Genomic DNA, 14,532 nt, shown 5'->3' with positions numbered 1-14,532 from the left:
ATGCAGTATGTATGTATGTGTATATATGCAGTATGTATGTATGTGTATATATGCAGTGTGTATGTGTATATATGCAGTGTGTATGTGTATATATGCAATGTGTACGTGTATATATGCAGTGTGTATGTGTATATATGCAGTATGTATGTGTATATATGCAGTATGTATAAATGCAGTATGTATATATGCAGTATGTATATATGCAGTATGTATGTGTATATATGCAGTATGTATGTGTATACATGCAGTATGTATGTATGTGTATATATGCAGTATGTATGTATGTGTATATATGCAGTATGTATGTGTATATATGCAGTGTGTATGTGTATATATGCAGTGTGTATGTGTATATATGCAGTGTGTATGTGTATATATATGCAGTGTGTATGTGTATATATGCAGTGTGTATGTGTATATATGCAGTATGTATGTATGTATGTATGTGTATATATGCAGTATGTATGTGTATATATGCAGTATGTATGTGTATATATGCAGTGTGTATGTGTATATATGCAGTATGTATATATGCAGTATGTATGTGTATACATGCAGTATGTATGTATGTGTATATATGCAGTATGTATGTATGTGTATATATGCAGTATGTATGTGTATATATGCAGTGTGTATGTGTATATATGCTTTATGTATGTGTATATATGCAGTGTGTATGTGTATATATGCAGTGTGTATATATGCAGTATGTATGTGTATACATGCAGTATGTATGTATGTGTATATATGCAGTATGTATGTATGTGTATATATGCAGTATGTATGTGTATATATGCAGTATGTATGTGTATATATGCAGTGTGTATGTGTATATGCAGTATGTATGTGTATATATGCAGTGTGTACGTGTATATATGCAGTATGTATGTGTATATATGCAGTATGTATATATGCAGTATGTATGTGTATACATGCAGTATGTATGTATGTGTATATATGCAGTATGTATGTATGTGTATATATGCAGTATGTATGTGTATATATGCAGTATGTATGTGTATATATGCAGTGTGTATGTGTATATATGCAGTGTGTATGTGTATATATGCAGTGTGTATGTGTATATATGCAGTGTGTATGTGTATATATATGCAGTGTGTATTTGTATATATATGCAGTGTGTATGTGTATATATGCAGTGTGTATGTGTATATATGCAGTATGTACGTGTATATATGCAGTATGTACGTGTATATATGCAGTGTGTATATATGCAGTATGTATATATGCAGTATGTATGTGTTTACATGCAGTATGTATGTATGTGTATATATGCAGTATGTATGTATGTGTATATATGCAGTATGTATGTGTATATATGCAGTGTGTATGTGTATATATGCAGTGTGTATGTGTATATATGCAGTGTGTATGTGTATATATGCAGTATGTATGTGTATATATGCAGTGTCTATGTGTATATATGCAGTATGTATATATGCAGTATGTATATGTATATATGCAGTATGTATTTGTATACATGCAGTATGTTTATATATATGCAGTATGTATGTATGTGTATATATGTAGTATGTATGTGTATATATGCAGTATGTATGTGTATATATGCAGTGTGTATGTGTATATATGCAGTATGTATGTGTATATATGCAGTGTGTATGTGTATATATGCAGTATGTATGTGTATACATGCAGTATGTATGTATGTGTATATATGCAGTATGTATGTATGTGTATATATGCAGTATGTATGTGTATATATGCAGTGTGTATGTGTATATATGCAGTATGTATATATGCAGTGTGTATGTGTATATATGCAGTATGTATATATGCAGTATGTATGTATGTGTATATATGCAGTATGTATGTATGTGTATATATGCAGTATGTATGTGTATATATGCAGTGTGTATGTGTATATATGCAGTGTGTATGTGTATATATGCAGTATGTATGTGTATATATGCAGTATGTATGTGTATATATGCAGTGTGTATGTGTATATGCAGTATGTATGTGTATATATGCAGTGTGTACGTGTATATATGCAGTATGTATGTGTATATATGCAGTATGTATATATGCAGTATGTATGTGTATACATGCCGTATGTATGTATGTGTATATATGCAGTATGTATGTGTATATATGCAGTGTGTATGTGTATATATGTATTGTGTATGTGTATATATGCAGTATGTATATATGCAGTATGTATGTGTTTACATGCAGTATGTATGTATGTGTATATATGCAGTATGTATGTATGTGTATATATGCAGTATGTATGTGTATATATGCAGTGTGTATGTGTATATATGCAGTGTGTATGTGTATATATGCAGTGTGTATGTGTATATATGCAGTATGTATGTGTATATATGCAGTGTGTATGTGTATATATGCAGTATGTATGTATGTGTATATATGCAGTATGTATGTGTATATATGCAGTGTGTATGTGTATATATGCAGTGTGTATGTGTATATATGCAGTGTGTATGTGTATATATGCAGTATGTATGTGTATATATGCAGTGTGTATGTGTATATATGCAGTATGTATGTGTATATATGCAGTATGTATGTGTATACATGCAGTATGTATGTATGTGTATATATGCAGTATGTATGTATGTGTATATATGCAGTATGTATGTGTATATATGCAGTGTGTATGTGTATATATGCAGTATGTATATATGCAGTGTGTATGTGTATATATGCAGTATGTATATATGCAGTATGTATGTATGTGTATATATGCAGTATGTATGTATGTGTATATATGCAGTATGTATGTGTATATATGCAGTGTGTATGTGTATATATGCAGTGTGTATGTGTATATATGCAGTATGTATGTGTATATATGCAGTATGTATGTGTATATATGCAGTGTGTATGTGTATATGCAGTATGTATGTGTATATATGCAGTGTGTACGTGTATATATGCAGTATGTATGTGTATATATGCAGTATGTATATATGCAGTATGTATGTGTATACATGCCGTATGTATGTATGTGTATATATGCAGTATGTATGTGTATATATGCAGTGTGTATGTGTATATATGTATTGTGTATGTGTATATATGCAGTATGTATGTGTATATATGCAGTGTGTATGTATATATATATGCAGTGTGTATGTGTATATATGCAGTGTGTATGTGTATATATGCAGTATGTATATATGCAGTATGTATGTGTATACATGCAGTATGTATGTATGTGTATATATGCAGTATGTATGTGTATATATGCAGTATGTATGTGTATATATGCAGTGTGTATGTGTATATATGCAGTGTGTATGTGTATATATGCAGTGTGTACGTGTATATATGCAGTGTGTATGTGTATATATGCAGTATGTATGTGTATATATGCAGTATGTATAAATGCAGTATGTATATATGCAGTATGTATATATGCAGTATGTATGTGTATATATGCAGTATGTATGTGTATACACGCAGTATGTATGTATGTGTATATATGCAGTATGTATGTATGTGTATATATGCAGTATGTATGTGTATATATGCAGTGTGTATGTGTATATATGCAGTATGTATGTGTATATATGCAGTGTGTATGTGTATATATGCAGTGTGTATGTGTATATATGCAGTGTGTATGTGTATATATATGCAGTGTGTATGTGTATATATGCAGTGTGTATGTGTATATATGCAGTATGTATGTATGTATGTATGTGTATATATGCAGTATGTATGTGTATATATGCAGTATGTATGTGTATATATGCAGTGTGTATGTGTATATATGCAGTATGTATATATGCAGTATGTATGTGTATACATGCAGTATGTTTGTATGTGTATATATGCAGTATGTATGTATGTGTATATATGCAGTATGTATGTGTATATATGCAGTGTGTATGTGTATATATGCAGTGTGTATATATGCAGTATGTATGTGTATACATGCAGTATGTATGTATGTGTATATATGCAGTATGTATGTATGTGTATATATGCAGTATGTATGTGTATATATGCAGTGTGTATGTGTATATATGCAGTATGTATGTGTATATATGCAGTATGTATGTGTATATATGCAGTGTGTATGTGTATATGCAGTATGTATGTGTATATATGCAGTGTGTACGTGTATATATGCAGTATGTATGTGTATATATGCAGTATGTATATATGCAGTATGTATGTGTATACATGCAGTATGTATGTATGTGTATATATGCAGTATGTATGTATGTGTATATATGCAGTATGTATGTGTATATATGCAGTATGTATGTGTATATATGCAGTGTGTATGTGTATATATGCAGTGTGTATGTGTATATATGCAGTGTGTATGTGTATATATGCAGTGTGTATGTGTATATATATGCAGTGTGTATTTGTATATATATGCAGTGTGTATGTGTATATATGCAGTGTGTATGTGTATATATGCAGTATGTACGTGTATATATGCAGTGTGTATGTGTATATATGCAGTATGTATATATGCAGTATGTATGTGTATACATGCAGTATGTATGTGTATATATGCAGTATGTATGTATGTGTATATATGCAGTATGTATGTGTATATATGCAGTGTGTATGTGTATATATGCAGTGTGTATGTGTATATATGCAGTGTGTATGTGTATATATGCAGTATGTATGTGTATATATGCAGTGTGTATGTGTATATATGCAGTATGTATATATGCAGTATGTATATGTATATATGCAGTATGTATTTGTATACATGCAGTATGTTTATATATATGCAGTATGTATGTATGTGTATATATGTAGTATGTATGTGTATATATGCAGTATGTATGTGTATATATGCAGTGTGTATGTGTATATATGCAGTATGTATGTGTATATATGCAGTGTGTATGTGTATATATGCAGTATGTATGTGTATACATGCAGTATGTATGTATGTGTATATATGCAGTATGTATGTATGTGTATATATGCAGTATGTATGTGTATATATGCAGTGTGTATGTGTATATATGCAGTATGTATATATGCAGTGTGTATATGTATATATGCAGTATGTATATATGCAGTATGTATGTATGTGTATATATGCAGTATGTATGTATGTGTATATATGCAGTATGTATGTGTATATATGCAGTGTGTATGTGTATATATGCAGTGTGTGTGTATATATGCAGTATGTATGTGTATATATGCAGTATGTATGTGTATATATGCAGTGTGTATGTGTATATGCAGTATGTATGTGTATATATGCAGTGTGTACGTGTATATATGCAGTATGTATGTGTATATATGCAGTATGTATATATGCAGTATGTATGTGTATACATGCCGTATGTATGTATGTGTATATATGCAGTATGTATGTGTATATATGCAGTGTGTATGTGTATATATGTATTGTGTATGTGTATATATGCAGTTTGTATATACGCAGTATGTATGTATGTGTATATATGCAGTATGTATGTATGTGTATATATGCAGTATGTATGTGTATATATGCAGTGTGTGTGTATATATGCAGTATGTATATATGCAGTATGTATATATGCAGTATGTATGTATGTGTATATATGCAGTATGTATGTATGTGTATATATTCAGTATGTATGTGTGTATATGCAGTATGTATGTGTATATATGCAGTGTGTATGTGTATATATGCAGTATGTATGTGTATATATGCAGTGTGTGTGTATACATGCAGTATGTATATATGCAGTATGTATATATGCAGTATGTATGTATGTGTATATATGCAGTATGTATGTATGTGTATATATTCAGTATGTATGTGTGTATATGCAGTGTGTATGTGTATATATGCAGTGTGTATGTGTATATATGCAGTATGTATGTGTATATATGCAGTATGTATGTGTATATATGCAGTGTGTATGTGTATATATGCAGTATGTATGTGTATACATGCGGTATGCATGTATGTGTATATATGCAGTATGTATGTGTGTGTATATTATTGTACTGCTCTAGGGATATAATTATTGTTTGGATAACATTGACTACTATGTATTGTATTTGTTTCACTCTTCATGTGATGGACAATGCAGAGAACGCTGGAAGAGTTATCATTTAATTACCATAGTAAATTATTGTAATGTTTGTTAATGTGCCAATTAATCCCACAAGGGATGGGCTGCCAATTAATCCCATAAGGGATGGGTTACCAATTAATCCCATAAGGGATGGGATGCCAATTAATCCCATAAGGGATGGATTACCAATTAATCCCATAAGGGATGGGCTGCCAATTAATCCCATAATGGGCTGCCAATTAATCCCATAAGGGATGGGCTGCCAATTAATCCCATAATGGGCTGCCAATTAATCCCATAAGGGATGGGCTGCCAAATTGGCGATTTGACACAAAAATCTAATTTCATTCATTCAGTATCTGTGATCAACAGATGCATATCTGCATTCTCAGTCATGTGAAATCCAGAGATATTGGCGTAATGAATATATTCCAATTGACAGTTGCATGTATATTTTTGTTCAGTACAGTGATGTGAACCGGGTAGATAAGGGAGTCAAAAGATAGTTAATTAACTATCACAGCTTTCCTCGCTGTTCAGTGCTGCCTGACACCACCACCAATGGCCTCCCTGTATGTAAAAGGACACTTCCACCTTTGCCAAGAGGTCTGAACCTTTATTGCACAGAATCTGGATCTACCCTTTAAAATCACTACATTATAAACTCAACAGCTCAAAAAACACACAGGCATGTAGAACATTTACAGTAGACAACAATAAAATTGATAAGAGCCTAGAAAGTGTTTTATGATTTAACTTTATTGATGGGAAAACAGAAGAAGAAAAAAAAAACGAAATAAAAAACAAAATGGCGACAGAGGAACCAGTAGATAGTTGAACCAATAGCTCTTCGGCACGTCTCAGGGCTACAAGACAGTGTTTAGGTTGGTGACCTAACGAGAAGCTCTCAACTTCTAAAAAAAAAAAATTCATCAAAGATCGAAAGCTTTCATTTAATAAATTTCCCCTCCCCATTTGCCCACCCCCTGCAACATATCCACTTCATATGGATAACATCCCCCTATTCCTATCACATGCATAAAATACATTACAGTTATTTTTTTTTCTTTTTTTGGCTGACTGGATGTTGTTGACATACCCGCAGCATTTGTTTGTCTGTTCACACATTTGGTTATGAGGTAAATATTCTCTCAGGCCATGGGTCGACAAACAATATTAAAAAGCATAACACTGCTACCACTGAAATGGCATCGAATTCTTGATATAATGCACAACTTTAGACCAGGATCCCCAGAGATATTCCCCCTGGTGGACCAGGATCCCCAGAGATATTCCCCCTGGTGGACCAGGATCCCCAGAGATATTTCCCCTGGTGGACCAGGATCCCCAGAGATATTTCCCCTGGTGGACCAGGATCCCCAGAGATATTCCCCCTGGTGGACCAGGATCACCAGAGATATTCCCCCTGGTCGACCAGGATCCCCAGAGATATTCCCCCTGGTGGACCAGGATCCCCAGAGATATTTCCCCTGGTCGACCAGGATCCCCAGAGATATTCCCCCTGGTCGACCAGGATCCCCAGAGATATTCCCCCTGGTCGACCAGGATCCCCAGAGATATTCCCCCTGGTGGACCAGGATCCCCAGAGATATTTCCCCTGGTCGACCAGGATCCCCAGAGATATTTCCCCTGGTGGACCAGGATCCCCAGAGATATTCCCCCTGGTGGACCAGGATCCCCAGAGATATTCCCCCTGGTGGACCAGGATCCCAGAGATATTCCCCCTGGTCGACCAGGATCCCCAGAGATATTCCCCCTGGTGGACCAGGATCCCCAGAGATATTCCCCCTGGTGGACCAGGATCCCCAGAGATATTCCCCCTGGTCGACCAGGATCCCCAGAGATATTCCCCCTGGTGGACCAGGATCCCCAGAGATATTCCCCCTGGTAGACCAGGATCCCCAGAGATATTCCCCCTGGTGGACCCCTGGCTAAAAGTAATGCACAATACAGGGGAATAGAGTTGCCATTTTAGACACAACCAACGACATCACACACACCAGTTATTGTATCCTGAAGCGACACGTCTGTCCGGTTTGGTCTTCGACGTCCTCAGAACAACCCGGACGGAAAACGCTGTCTAGTGGTTTTAGTGTGATAACCAAGAGGCCAATCGGCACGGCCGTATACTGCTGTTGCATGCTCAACATGAAGAGTTCAGAACCCATGAAAAGACTTACATTAAAAATGTGTTTTTTTTTTTCTTTTTATCTCTCACTTAAAAAAAATTATAATAAATGAAACCAGTACATGTTGACTGTCCGAGGAATAAACACTTATCTTTTTAATAGCACATGAATGAAGGAGTGGAGAAAAAAAAAATGGGGGCAAAATGAGTCTAATTCAATAACAAAATGAACAAAATAATGGAAACCAGCTATTGAAGTTGACTCCAGCTACGACGACGTTCTCCTTCCGCGAGGCCAGTCATCACATGGCGTATTTCTGCGTCCATTCTCTTGCTATTCTGCTGTATCTGCATGAGGGAGAACAAAAAACAAAAACAATAGATGCAGCTTCCCAAACGGCACACTATCGACTGCACTAGTTTTCACCAAAGCCCTACTACTAAGGGGAACAGCCCTACGGTCTGCCGGGGGGGGGAACGGCCCTACGGTCTGCCGGGGGGAACAGCCCTACGGTCTGCCGGGAGGGGAACGCCCTACGGTCTGCCGGGGGAACGGCCCTACGGTCTGCCGGGGGGGAACGGCCCTACGGTCTGCCGGGGGAACGGCCCTACGGTCTGCCAGGGGGAACGGCCCTACGGTCTGCCAGGGGGGAACGGCCCTACGGTCTGCCAGGGTGGAACGGCCCTACGGTCTGCCGGGGGGGAACGGCCCTACGGTCTGCCGGGGGGAACGGCCCTACGGTCTGCCAGGGGGAACGGCCCTACGGTCTGCCGGGGGAACGGCCCTACGGTCTGCCGGGGGGAACGGCCCTACGGTCTGCCGGGGGAAACGGCCCTACGGTCTGCCGGGGGAACGGCCCTACGGTCTGCCAGGGGGGGAAACGGCCCTACGGTCTGCCAGGGGGGGAAACGGCCCTACGGTCTGCCAGGGGGAAACGGCCCTACGGTCTGCCAGGGGGGAAACGGTCCCTACGGTCTGCCAGGGGGGAACGGTCCTACGGTCTGCGGGGGGAACGGCCCCTACGGTCTGCCAGGGGGAAACGGCCCTACGGTCTGCCAGGGGGGGAACGGTCCCTACGGTCTGCCAGGGGGGAACGGTCCCTACGGTCTGCCGGGGGGAAACGGTCCTACGGTCTGCCGGGGGAACGGCCCTACGGTCTGCCAGGGGGGGAACGGCCCTACGGTCTGCCTACGGTCTGCCAGGGGGGAACGGCCCTACGGTCTGCCAGGGGGGAACGGCCCTACGGTCTGCCAGGGGAACGGCCCTACGGTCTGCCGGGAGGGGAAACGCCCTACGGTCTGCGGGAGGGGAACGGTCCCTACGGTCTGCCAGGGGGGAAACGGCCCCTACGGTCTGCCAGGGGGGAACGGCCCCTACGGTCTGCCGGGAGGGGAACGGTCCTACGGTCTGCCAGGGGGGAACGGCCCTACGGTCTGCCGGGGGGAAACGCCCTACGGTCTGCCGGGGGGGGAACGGCCCTACGGTCTGCCGGGGGGGGAACGGCCCTACGGTCTGCCGGGGGGACGGCCCTACGGTCTGCCGGGGGGGAACGGCCCTACGGTCTGCCAGGGTGGAACGGTCCTACGGTCTGCCGGGGGGAACGGCCCTACGGATTTCTACGTCCCTGTCCGAGTCTGTAATACCTACTCGTTTCAAGCAGAACACCATAGTGCCTGCGCACAAGAACGTCAAGGTAATCTGCATAAATGAGGCGTCACTACAGACCCTGGTTCGATCCCAGGCTGTATCACAACCGGCCGCGATCGGGAATCCCATAGGACGGCGCACAATTGGCCCAGCGTCGTCCGGGTTAGGGGGTTTGGCCGGGGTAGACAGTCACTGTAAATAAGAATTTGTTCTTAACTGACTTGCCAGGTTAAATAAACGTTAAATATATATTTTTAATGACTACCACCCTGTAGTGCTCACGTCTAACCATGAAGGGCTTTGAAAGGCTGGTCCTGGCTCACATCAACACCATCATCCCAGGGTCCTCAGAACCTCAAAAAGTTCTACAGCTGCACCATCGAGAGCATCCTGACTGGTTGCATCACCGCCTGGTATGGCAACTGCTCGGCCTCCAACCGTTACAGAGGGTAGTGCGAACGGCCCAGTACGTCACCGGGGCCAAGCTTCCTGCCATCCAGGACCTCTATACCAGGCGGTGTCAGAGTAAGGCTCTAAAAATAGCCAAAAGCCTTCAGCCACCCTAGTCAGAGACTTCTCTCTGCTACCCCTAAGCCATAAGACTGCTGAACAGCTAATCAAATGGATACCCAGACTATTTGCATTGACACCCCCCCCCTTTTTTTATGCTGCTGCTACTCTGTTTATTATCTATGGATGGTCACTTTACCCCTACCTACATTATATTACCTCAACTACCAACACTGCTGCTACTCTGTTTATTATCTATGGATGGTCACTTTACCCCTACCTACATTATATTACCTCAACTACCAACACTGCTGCTACTCTCTGTTTATTATCTATGGATAGTTACTTCACCCCTACCTACATTATATTACCTCAACTACCAACACTGCTGCTACTCTCTGTTTATTATCTATGCATGGTCACTTTACCCCACCTACATTATATTACCTCAGTTACCTAGACTAACCTGTACACAACCTGGTTATTATCTATGGATGGTCACTTTACCCCACCTACATTATATTACCTCAGTTACCTAGACTAACCTGTACACAACCTGGTTATTATCTATGGATGGTCACTTCACCCCACCTACATTATATTACCTCAGTTACCTAGACTAACCTGTACACAACCTGTTTATTATCTATGGGTGGTCACTTTACCCCACCTACATTATATTACCTCAGTTACCTAGACTAACCTGTACACAACCTGGTTATTATCTATGGATGGTTACTTTACCCCACCTACATTATATTACCTCAGTTACCTAGACTAACCTGTACACAACCTGGTTATTATCTATGGATGGTTACTTTACCCCACCTACATTATATTACCTCAGTTACCTAGACTAACCTGTACACAACCTGGTTATTATCTATGGATGGTCACTTTACCCCACCTACATTATATTACCTCAGTTAACTAGACTAACCTGTACACAACCTGGTTATTATCTATGCATGGTCACTTTACCCCACCTACATTATATTACCTCAGTTACCTAGACTAACCTGTACACAACCTGTTTATTATCTATGCATGGTCACTTTACCCCACCTACATTATATTACCTCAGTTACCTAGACTAACCTGTACACAACCTGTTTATTATCTATGCATGGTTACTTCACCCCACCTACATTATATTACCTCAGTTACCTAGACTAACCTGTACACAACCTGGTTATTATCTATGGATGGTCCCTTCACCCCACCTACATTATATTACCTCAGTTACCTAGACTAACCTGTACACAACCTGGTTATTATCTATGGATGGTTACTTTACCCCACCTACATTATATTACCTCAGTTACCTAGACTAACCTGTACACAACCTGGTTATTATCTATGGATGGTCACTTTACCCCACCTACATTATATTACCTCAGTTACCTAGACTAACCTGTACACAACCTGGTTATTATCTATGGATGGTTACTTTACCCCACCTACATTATATTACCTCAGTTACCTAGACTAACCTGTACACAACCTGGTTATTATCTATGGATGGTCCCTTTACCCCACCTACATTATATTACCTCAGTTACCTAGACTAACCTGTACACAACCTGGTTATTATCTATGGATGGTTACTTTACCCCACCTACATTATATTACCTCAGTTACCTAGACTAACCTGTACACAACCTGGTTATTATCTATGGATGGTTACTTTACCCCACCTACATTATATTACCTCAGTTACCTAGACTAACCTGTACACAACCTGGTTATTATCTATGGATGGTTACTTTACCCCACCTACATTATATTACCTCAGTTACCTAGACTAACCTGTACACAACCTGGTTATTATCTATGGATGGTTACTTTACCCCACCTACATTATATTACCTCAGTTACCTAGACTAACCTGTACACAACCTGGTTATTATCTATGGATGGTTACTTTACCCCCACCTACATTATATTACCTCAGTTACCTAGACTAACCTGTACACAACCTGGTTATTATCTATGGATGGTTACTTTACCCCCACCTACATTATATTACCTCAGTTACCTAGACTACCCTGTACACAACCTGTTTATTATCTATGGATGGTTACTTTACCCCACCTACATTATATTACCTCAGTTACCTAGACTAACCTGTACACAACCTGGTTATTATCTATGCATGGTTACTTTACCCCACCTACATTATATTACCTCAGTTACCTAGACTAACCTGTACACAACCTGGTTATTATCTATGGATGGTCACTTTACCCCACCTACATTATATTACCTCAGTTACCTAGACTAACCTGTACACAACCTGGTTATTATCTATGGATGGTCACTTTACCCCACCTACATTATATTACCTCAGTTACCTAGACTAACCTGTACACAACCTGGTTATTATCTATGGATGGTTACTTTACCCCACCTACATTATATTACCTCAGTTACCTAGACTAACCTGTACACAACCTGGTTATTATCTATGCATGGTCACTTTACCCCACCTACATTATATTACCTCAGTTACCTAGACTAACCTGTACACAACCTGTTTATTATCTATGCATGGTCCCTTCACCCCACCTACATTATATTACCTCAGTTACCTAGACTAACCTGTACACAACCTGGTTATTATCTATGGATGGTCACTTTACCCCACCTACATTATATTACCTCAGTTACCTAGACTAACCTGTACACAACCTGGTTATTATCTATGGATGGTTACTTTACCCCACCTACATTATATTACCTCAGTTACCTAGACTAACCTGTACACAACCTGGTTATTATCTATGGATGGTTACTTTACCCCACCTACATTATATTACCTCAGTTACCTAGACTAACCTGTACACAACCTGGTTATTATCTATGCATGGTCACTTTACCCCACCTACATTATATTACCTCAGTTACATAGACTAACCTGTACACAACCTGGTTATTATCTATGGATGGTCACTTTACCCCACCTACATTATATTACCTCAGTTACCTAGACTAACCTGTACACAACCTGGTTATTATCTATGGATGGTTACTTTACCCCACCTACATTATATTACCTCAGTTACCTAGACTAACCTGTACACAACCTGGTTATTATCTATGGATGGTCACTTTACCCCACCTACATTATATTACCTCAACTACCAACACTGCTGCTACTCTCTGTTTATTATCTATGCATGGTCACTTTACCCCACCTACATTATATTACCTCAACTACCAACACTGCTGCTACTCTGGTTATTATCTATGGATGGTTACTTTACCCCACCTACATTATATTACCTCAGTTACCTAGACTAACCTGTACACAACCTGGTTATTATCTATGGATAGTCCCTTCACCCCACCTACATTATATTACCTCAGTTACCTAGACTAACCTGTACACAACCTGGTTATTATCTATGCATGGTCACTTTACCCCACCTACATTATATTACCTCAGTTACCTAGACTAACCTGTACACAACCTGGTTATTATCTATGCATGGTTACTTTACCCCACCTACATTATATTACCTCAGTTACCTAGACTAACCTGTACACAACCTGGTTATTATCTATGGATGGTTACTTTACCCCACCTACATTATATTACCTCAGTTACCTAGACTAACCTGTACACAACCTGGTTATTATCTATGGATGGTTACTTTACCCCACCTACATTATATTACCTCAGTTACCTAGACTAACCTGTACACAACCTGGTTATTATCTATGGATAGTTACTTTACCCCACCTACATTATATTACCTCAGTTACCTAGACTAACCTGTACACAACCTGGTTATTATCTATGGATGGTTACTTTACCCCACCTACATTATATTACCTCAGTTACCTAGACTAACCTGTACACAACCTGGTTATTATCTATGGATGGTTACTTTACCCCACCTACATTATATTACCTCAGTTACCTAGACTAACCTGTACACAACCTGGTTATTATCTATGGATGGTTACTTCACCCCTACCTACATTATATTACCTCAGTTACCTAGACTAACCTGTACACAACCTGTTTATTATCTATGGATGGTCACTTTACCCCACCTACATTATATTACCTCAGTTACCTAGACTAACCTGTACACAACCTGTTTATTATCTATGGATGGTCACTTTACCCCACCTACATTATATTACCTCAGTTA

General features: G+C 39.5%; 1 protein-coding gene across 1 annotated transcript in view; it reads right to left on the bottom strand.

Moving 5' to 3' along the window:
* Window positions 1–6,800: 6,800 nt before the first annotated feature.
* Window positions 6,801–14,532, bottom strand: part of LOC106563190 (ubiquitin-conjugating enzyme E2 D2) — a 36,326-nt gene continuing 28,594 nt past the window's right edge. Inside the window, exon 7 of the mRNA XM_045703845.1 lies at window positions 6,801–8,559. Coding sequence (XP_045559801.1) covers window positions 8,514–8,559 — 46 coding nt within the window. The 3' untranslated portion in view covers window positions 6,801–8,513. The remainder of the gene's footprint in view (window positions 8,560–14,532) is intronic.

The sequence above is a fragment of the Salmo salar genome, chromosome ssa01 (assembly GCF_905237065.1).
Source record: "Salmo salar chromosome ssa01, Ssal_v3.1, whole genome shotgun sequence".
Lineage (NCBI taxonomy): Eukaryota > Metazoa > Chordata > Actinopteri > Salmoniformes > Salmonidae > Salmo > Salmo salar.
The sequence above is the reverse complement of the archived record's forward strand: the minus strand, read 5'-3'. Positions and strand labels throughout refer to the sequence as shown.